The sequence below is a fragment of the Pseudochaenichthys georgianus genome, chromosome 8, assembly GCF_902827115.2.
Source record: "Pseudochaenichthys georgianus chromosome 8, fPseGeo1.2, whole genome shotgun sequence".
NCBI lineage: Eukaryota > Metazoa > Chordata > Actinopteri > Perciformes > Channichthyidae > Pseudochaenichthys > Pseudochaenichthys georgianus.
In genome coordinates this window covers 34,707,590-34,716,733 of record NC_047510.2, presented here as the reverse complement: position 1 = coordinate 34,716,733, position 9,144 = coordinate 34,707,590, and the positions used below count along the sequence as shown (strand labels likewise).

General features: G+C 42.3%; 1 protein-coding gene and 1 non-coding gene across 2 annotated transcripts; both read right to left on the bottom strand.

Annotated features, from left to right (window-relative positions):
- Nucleotides 1–912: 912 nt before the first annotated feature.
- LOC117451803 (U6 spliceosomal RNA) lies at nt 913–1,018 on the bottom strand. Its single transcript, XR_004552722.1, has one exon. It is a non-coding gene; the product is annotated as a U6 spliceosomal RNA (small nuclear RNA).
- Nucleotides 1,019–6,910: 5,892 nt separating this feature from the next.
- Nucleotides 6,911–8,545, bottom strand: LOC117450980 (transcription factor JunB-like). Its single transcript, XM_034089046.1, has one exon. It carries the CDS (start codon nt 8,330–8,332, stop codon nt 7,370–7,372), a length of 963 nt encoding a protein of 320 aa, XP_033944937.1. The 5' UTR covers nt 8,333–8,545; the 3' UTR covers nt 6,911–7,369.
- Between the last annotated feature and the right edge of the window lie 599 nt (nt 8,546–9,144).

The window sequence follows — 9,144 nt, the reverse complement described above, 5'->3', positions numbered from 1 at the left end:
CTCAGGCCAGGATCAGAATCAGAGAGTGAACCTCCCAGCGGGGCAAGCCTGTATGCCTTCTTGTATTTTCACAAATAGAATAAAGGTTTCACAAATCTCAAACTGTGTTATAAAGAGTCTCTAGGATAATCCAGTCCAGATTTGATGAGTCTAGGTCTAGTGGTTTTAGATCAGGACCTGGTCTAATGTGGTCTACATGTGAAAAAAGCACTGAAATCTCCCTTTTTTGTATTTTCACAAATAGAATAAAGGTTTCACAAATCTGAAACTGTGTTATAAATAATCTTTAGACTCTCTGGGATAATCCAGTCCAAATAAATCGGCTATGCAGCGATTTAAGAGGTTCAAAGTACACGGAGGATTGTTCGCTCAGCGCTGTAAATTAAATGTCCCTTAACTCTCCCCTTAACTGCTCTGAATCGGAAGCCAACTTCAGCGTCGTGTTTAAATCCGTATACTTGTCATTTCATGCTTATTACTATGCGCTAACGTTTATGAAGTTAACATTTATATGTACCATTCGGGATTAAAAGTTGCCACTCCGCCATTTACAGTCTTACAGTAGAACTAGGGCAACACGTTATGCTTTTTTAAACGACGCGACTGCAACACTTAAATACAAAAACGTAAGAAATAACAAGTTTAAGTGCAGTTTGCGAGCAGAAACGTGAACCTTAACCACTGGAGTCTAAAGGAAAACCCTAGATCTACACCCGAGGACAATAAAGTCATAAAAGTCCATATTTGATCAGGTCTTGTTGTAGTTTTTAAGAGATAACGAGATCAGAGGGAAAGCTTTGAACACAGGCTCCACTCTGCAGCTGCAATACCACCAGCGGCCAGGGCGGCGCTGTTTCGCCTGAATCAAATCTTTGAAAAATCATATAAAATCATAAAAACCTTAATTAATATGGCAATATAGAACGCTTCACGAATTTGCGTGTCATCCTTGCGCAGGGGCCATGCTAATCTTCTCTGTATCGTTCCAATTTTAGTATATGTGCTACCGTAGTAACACAATAATAACCTTTATCTGAGGGGTTAATATAGGTCTCTGAGCAACAGAATCCTTGTCTTGTGGTAGAAGAACACATACAGCTGACAAAGAGCAAAACACTGGCTTTAAATGGCTTTAAAAGTGCAGAAAACACAGCATATGGAGGTCTGAATGCTAATGCTGTGAGTCTGGTACCTTAAAAGACTCCTCAGGACCGGCTCTGACCCACGTTAGGTCCAGTCTGACCTGCTGAGGAACTGCTAGGGCTCATGGGAACTTTATGCAGAGCGCTTTCATGTCACACAGCCAGATCTACTAACCCCTCCTACTCCTCCATTCATTCCACAGAGGCAGACGGGGGAGGGGGAGGCACACGGACACCCACATGTCTTCTGTTCTTCCACTCAGGCGGTCACGGCAGCAACAACCTCCTCTGATCCACACAGACGGAGGATTTCAGTTCCGGGCGTCAGGCAGAGGACTCCCGGAGTCTGAGCTGCTGCTAGATCAAGCCTGAGCGGAAAGAGAGACACAGTTTGGGTGAATTCACAACCAGAAACAAGCCTGAAAACAGAAGCTGTGTGTAAAGAAATCAAGCTGGAGTAGAAGAAGAAGAAGAAGAAGAAGAAGAAGAAGAAGAAGAAGAAGAAGAAGAAGAAGAAGAAGAAGAAGAAGAAGAAGAAGAAGAAGAAGAAACAATGTGGAGGAAACAGCTGGAGCTTCATGTATTGGATCATGTTGAATGGAGTACACTGAAACACATACAGACAGGACATGTGCACACATTTACAGTTTAACTAACAAGGTTCCTGAAAACATTGTCAATATATGTTTGTACAACTGATCTGACTTTTATTTAAGTGAATAAACTCTAAAATGCTATGGTTTCTTCCTGCTTCCTGCTACTTCCTGTTTACATAAAACAAAAATGCTCATGCAGTTTCACAAACTCACCACCAGGTGTCAGCGCGAGACCAGTCTGTGGATGTACTGTTTAAGACAAGACAAGCAACCCTTAATATTGAAATGTGCATTTTCATTGTTTCAACAGCGTTACCTCCACGAGACATGCAGTAATGCTGTGTTCACGGACTGCTTTACAGTACACAGCGGTACACAGAGGTACACAGAACTACACAGAGGTACACAGAACTACACAGCGGTACACAGCAGTACACAGAACTACACAGCGGTACACAGAAGTACACTGCAGTACACAGCGGTACACAGAATTACACAGCAGTACACAGAACTACACAGCGGTACACTGCAGTACACAGAGGTACACAACAGTATACACCAGTACACAGCGGTACACAACAGTACACAGCAGTACAAAGCGGTACACAGCAGTACACTGTATATTTCTTTGAATGCTATCTGAATGCCAATTTACTAGTTTATGTGTTGCTTTAAATCACAGAAAAACACCCAGTGATTAAGTATTCCTACCACATGGTAACAAATATATATATATTTATATATATATATATATATCACAAGGTCATGTTGTGCTTTGGAAATGTGAAAAACCACCCAAATAAATTGTAATTATTCATAATAAATAAGATGTAAATGTAGATGTCACTGAAGTATCTCAGTCAGATAGTTGATGCTGTATTTACTACAAAATACTATATTTGATAAATTCCTGTGTTTTTATACTTTATTTGCAAAGTTACAAATAACCTTTTTACTCCGTCTGAAACTAGAGATGGTGCCGGAAGAAGCTCCGATGGCAGCGGAGAGGTGGGAGGAATGATTCTAGAGAAGTGTGTGTGTGTGTGTGTGTGTGTGTGTGTGTGTGTGTGTGTGTGTGTGTGTGTGTGTGTGTGTGTGTGTGTGTGTGTGTGTGTGTGTGTGTGTGTGTGTGTGTGTGTGTGTGTGTGTGGCTTGTGTAGAGGAAACCAAACCCCCCCGATCAGTGATGTACGTCAGCTTCAGCATCACAGATGTTCCCACAGACACTCTGTGGGCCGAGTGTGTGGAGAGCCTGTTTTGGAGTGTGTGTGTGTGTGTTTGTGTTTGTGTGTGTGTGTGATCAGAATATGTAGAATAGAGTATGTGGGCCTGTGTGAGTAGATGGAGACACGAAGTTGTGTTGAAAGTGTCCTGAGTAGGAGCTGTGCACAGTGTGTGAGTGCAGGAGAAGTGTTCCACACACATCTTTTCATACGTTACAATAAAAGCAACAAGAAATTACATTTAAATAATTCAGGTTTCAGAAATCCCCTGAAATATTAACTTCCGTAGACCATGCAATGATAATAATAATAATAAAACAATAATAATATGAAATTCTGCTCGATAAATAGAATAATTTGACTATAATACAATTTTAAATAAGTGAAAAGTAAAAAATAAACTTCTGCACATTATTTACTTTAATAATTACAGTTTGCATGATACTAATATACTGTACTGTATGTTAATGTCGTTATGAATCTTCCAGCCCACGGTGCAGTTGATTGAATGAATATCAAAGCCAACTTGATCGAAGCCCAACTATTTATTTTTATTTATTTATTTATAGAAGGACCACGCATACAGAAACATTCATCTCAGTAAAGAGAAGAGATGCCAGATTATAGCTAACAGCTAATTTCCATCTGTGGCCTTTGGTAAAAGCAGCCGGTGGGATGTTTGACGTGCGTCCCCTAAAACGTAGGTTTCTCGATCGAAAAAGAGGAACCGGGGTGCGTGTGTTTCCACGTCCACGCGGCACAAGAGAGACGACTTGTTATTGATGGAAATTCTGTTATTTTATGTGTCAGACGAAACGAGATCAAAGCCTTCCTCTCAGAAACATGCTGAGGTGAGAGGAGACCACAGCCGGGGTCTGAAGTGGCTTTAAAGAAACTCAGAGTGTGTACTTCACGTCACACATCAGATTCTGCACGACTCCTCTCCGGGTTAAAAAGCACATGTCAGGGATGGTAACGGTACTCAGACCCTATATTTCGGTAACAACACATTTGTGTAGAAATATTCTGTAAAGGAAATTATTATTAAAGTGAACTGAAATTACATACATTTATAATTGTATCATAACACTTGTTTTACTCTGCAGAGTACTAACGCTGGCAGACAGATTCAGTGGAGTACAAACAACAACAACAACAACAACAACAACAACAACAACAACAACAACAACAACAACTACCCTCAGACATGCAGGAAAAGATGCATTTCAATGGACATACCAGTGGGGCCCCTAACAGCGTGTGACTCATCAGGTCTACTTAACGCGGGACTTTCCCCAAAACAATCCCTCCTGAGCCCCCCCCCCCCCCCCCCCCCCCCCCCCCGCCCCACATATCTGGCTCTGATGCATCCACTGAAGAATGTTGGCAGTGTCCATCCACACACACACACACACACACACACACACACACACACACACACACACACACACACACACACACACACACACACACACACACACACACACACACACACACACACACACACACACACACACACACACACACACACACACACACACACACGTTACTGCTGCTCTGCCAGGCACTGTGGCATCTCCAAACGCCCCCGAAATTCCCGAAGCCAATGTCACTTCCTGTTCCGATTATACTGACACCTCCGATATGTAACGTTGACGCGCGAGTGGCAGCGACAGGTTGCACCCAACGTATTTAGGAATGTGATTATGGATCGAAATAATTCATTTAGGCCTTTAGAAAAAAGCTGTTTCATAATTAAAATGTGTTTTAAATTATTCCATCACGGAGGAAACCGCTTCCTGGAAGTATCACTCATATTTATTCATTAAAGAGTGTGTAGTGTCTCCACTTTAAAGAGTCCTCTCCTGCTGATGTTCAGTTGTATACCAGTATGTAGTGTCTCCACTTTAAAGAGTCCTCTCCTGCTGATGTTCAGGTGTATATCAGTATGTAGTGTCTCTACTTTAAAGAGTCCTCTCCTGCTGATGTTCAGGTGTATATCAGTATGTAGTGTCTCTACTTTAAAGAGTCCTCTCCTGCTGATGTTCAGGTGTATATCAGTATGTAGTGTCTCCACTTTAAAGAGTCCTCTCCTGCTGATGTTCAGGTGTATATCAGTGTGTAGTGTCTCTACTTTAAAGAGTCCTCTCCTGCTGATGTTCAGGTGTATATCAGTATGTAGTGTCTCTACTTTAAAGAGTCCTCTCCTGCTGATGTTCAGGTGTATATCAGTGTGTAGTGTCTCTACTTTAAAGAGTCCTCTCCTGCTGATGTTCAGGTGTATATCAGTGTGTAGTGTCTCTACTTTAAAGAGTCCTCTCCTGCTGATGTTCAGGTGTATATCAGTGTGTAGTGTCTCTACTTTAAAGAGTCCTCTCCTGCTGATGTTCAGGTGTATATCAGTATGTAGTGTCTCTACTTTAAAGAGTCCTCTCCTGCTGATGTTCAGGTGTATATCAGTATGTAGTGTCTCTACTTTAAAGAGTCCTCTCCTGCTCGTGTTCAGGTGTATATCAGTATGTAGTGTCTCTACTTTAAAGAGTCCTCTCCTGCTGATGTTCAGGTGTATATCAGTATGTAGTGTCTCTACTTTAAAGAGTCCTCTCCTGCTGATGTTCAGGTGTATATCAGTATGTAGTGTCTCTACTTTAAAGAGTCCTCTCCTAGTAATATTTGCTATTGTGCTCACACACATACACACAAAACTAGCAGCTAAAGCGAGAGTAAAAAGCACAATATTTGCTTACAAACTGTGGAGTAAAAGTAGCATGAATTAGCATAACATGTAAATACTCAAATGTAATACAAGTACTTCAAACGTGTACTTAAGTAGGCCTGAAGAACTTGAGTAAATGTCATTGCTTTATCTACTTTAGGTTGCTTTAATTATAATTGGTATTAGCTAATAACCTGAATGTTAAGTAAGTACTAACCTACGAGTTAGCATTACAAGTACATACTTAACTCAAGTAAAGTACTTCAAACTTGTAGTTAAGGAGGCTTTATTACATGTGACACCGTCCTGCATGACCCTTATATCACACGTGATTCATGATAAGAGTTTGAACCGCTCACGTTATTGTTTTTATCAACTTCAATGTGCTTTAAAACTTTAAACGATGTTCCATCCTGATAGCACTGCTGCACTTTGCTCCGTTCTGTGTGACAGGTTGTAAAAAGTTGCGTAACAAGAGGAAATTCCGCCAACATGTATCGATCCCCAGCAGAGATTAAACTACTTCGCATTACCTGGGCGGGGGTTCCCGGAAACTCTCCTACATGATGCGACGACGTGTGTTTTTACCGACATGCCTTTATTTGGACATGCCTGTGCGTAACCAGGAAATGCGTACGTATTACGTTCTTTGCGTAGAGAACCCAGAACGTGCTTGTGTAAGCGTTCCTCACTGGGAGCCATGGCAACTGTTAACAATACACAGGGGTGGAAAGTAGTGGTAACTAAGTAGCAGGCTACATTTACTAAGTATTGTAGATAAATACAAATGTTAGATACTTGTACTATATGCGAGTATTTCTGCTAATTTATACGTTTATTTCACTACATCTAAAAGGTAAATATTGTACTTTAGTTGTAAATTCACTTATGATAGGCCTATAATGAAAATAGTATACATTCAATTATATCTGCAGTACATCTACAAGCTACCTAGCTGCATATCAAGTACTTAAATGTAATAATAACATGTAAATATAAAAATATAATATATTTGGTGTTTTTTATTCTAATACTTTTGGACTTTAACTTAGCCTACATTTTGAATGCACGACTTATAGCCTACTTGGAATTGAGTATTTCTACTTTATAGCAAAAGTACTTCTTCCATCTCTTTAGAAACGAGAGGGGAAACCCGTGTTTATCCTGGTTATGTGTTGCATGTTTATACTCTCTAAAAATGATATAAAAATCAAAACACTCCACAACTTCCGGTTCATTTTTGAGACACTTTACTTAAATACACATCACAAATAAAAAAGGACAGTGTAAACATTGGACATCATCCGTTTGTCCGGATCAACCGGACGAACACAAATAATTTACACAATGAATAAACGCAGCATGACAATAAAAAGGTACAAATAAAAAATACAATAACGATTCCCATTTTTCTACCATTAGTAAACCCGCAGAGCTCAGTCTGGATGCTGAAAGGTGCTTGCAGCGATGTCCAGCATCCGGAAGTACCATTTCAATCAGTCTTTTTCACCACAAAGAGCCTGATGCCATGATGGGCATCTCCAGTGTTATCACTTCTCAGTCATTTTTAAGTGTTGTGTTTTAAAACGCCTCCAATCTGCTTGAGAGCATCAGTTGGCAACATCTCACATGCGCCAGGAGTAAAGTCTTTTTTGTGTGTTTTGAAACGCCTCAAAGTCGTATGTTGTGTTTTTAAAACGCCTCCAATTTGCTTGTGAGCATCAGCTGGCAGCCACTGCTCACGTGCGTCAGGACTTTTTGTTTGAGATGTGCCACCTGGTCCCGGAGCACCGAGGCCGTGTTGGAGAGCCCATGGTTGTCGTTCTTCAGCCCCTTCACCTTGTCCTCCAGCCGGGAGATGCGCTCCAGCTTCCGCCGCCGACACTTGGTCGCAGCCAGCCGGTTACGCAGCTTCTTGCGCTCCGCCTTGATGCGCTCCTGCGTCTCCAAATTGATGGGGGACATTGGAGGCGATCCGTCGCTGCTGAGGAAATCTGGAACAATCTGAGGCTCCTCTTTCAGAGCCACCAGCCTCTGCGGGTGATGGAGGGACTGGTGCTGCTGGAAAGCCTGGCTCTGCTGGTGGGGAGGCAGGTAGCTGATGGTGGCTGTTGGGTAGCTTGGCGCGGATGTGGAGAGGCTTGTGTTCGGGCAGTATGCATTCAGGGTGGTGTAGATAGGAGGCTCCGGCTGTAATAAACTGGACCCAAAAACACTCGAGGCCGCCGGGGAGCATGTAGTGACTCCCCCAGCTCCGATGGACACATTTGGAGGAGGCATTTGGTTCATTTTGTGCAGCTCATCCAAAGCTTTCACAAATCCATCCGCGAAGCCCTCCTGCTCATCCGTGATGCCTCTGTTGTAGAAGTACTGACCCGGGGTCGGGGTTGTGATCACCCCGTTACCGTTCTGGATGATGAGCCTCTCCAGCTCCGGGGATGCGAGCTTCAGGGACCCCCCGTCGTGGTGGTGGTGTCCCCTTCCTTGGTACGGGTCTATCTCCGCCCTCAGGTGGGACTTCAGGCTGCGATAGGGCTCTGTCAAGTTCATATTCTGCTTTAACAGCTTGTAGTCATGCATTGCCGCGTCTGACTGGCCGTACGCAGACAGATACGAGTCGTCATGATAGAAAGGCTGTTCCATCTTTGTAGACATTAAGGGGAATGTGAGCTTACCAGCTGCGTAAACACACACTGCAACAAATGTCAGCAGAGAAAGCGGGCATCCACTCCTTTTATCAGTGTCCCACAAGCGAAATGGGATTACAAAACGTCCAGTAACCGTGTGCGGTAAAGTCTCAGTGCTGCTCCGGGGAGGGAAAGTATCTCCTGTTAGTTGTGCAGCTCTTGGTGCTTGTTGAGGTGTGTTCAGAGGGTTCAATTCGTGCCTATTTATATAGCCACACACACGCGTCTGCTGCTAGGGCTGCGCTGCGCTGTGATTGGTCCGGAGGCTCCGCTGGCCACGCCCACTATAGTGACGCTGATGCCGGGAAGAGGCGACTGTAAACAAGCCTGTAGGCATGGGAGCAGAAACCCTGCTGCCATGTGAAGAAAGGAGGAGAAAACTTGCACTTTCTTTGGAGTACACACTTTATTCATAACTGTAAGTGTAAAGGTAAAGCCATGTGAGTGTGAAGGCTGTATTTGACTTTACACAGCGTAGTTTTCACAATGAAATATGAAGTCCCATGCAACACAACATAAAAAAGTGCAAATGGAAATAAAAATAAACCAAAAATATAGATAGTATAATGTATAGTATAATGTATAATTAAAATAAATTAAAAATAAGATTTCTTTTCACATTTTTCTTGATAATTTCACTTATTTATGCTATGATTGAATCCTGTATAATACATTTCAATAAATAAATTGAAGAGCAACATTCATAGATTTTCGAGTCTTTATAGGTTGGATAACACTTGATAAGCGACGAGATGTCAATATCATTTTGCATCAAACATT

Coding starts and splice junctions, on each gene's coding strand:
- LOC117450980 (XM_034089046.1), bottom strand. CDS start 8,332: ATGTCTACAAAGATGGAACAGCCTTTCTATCATGACGACTCGTATCTG.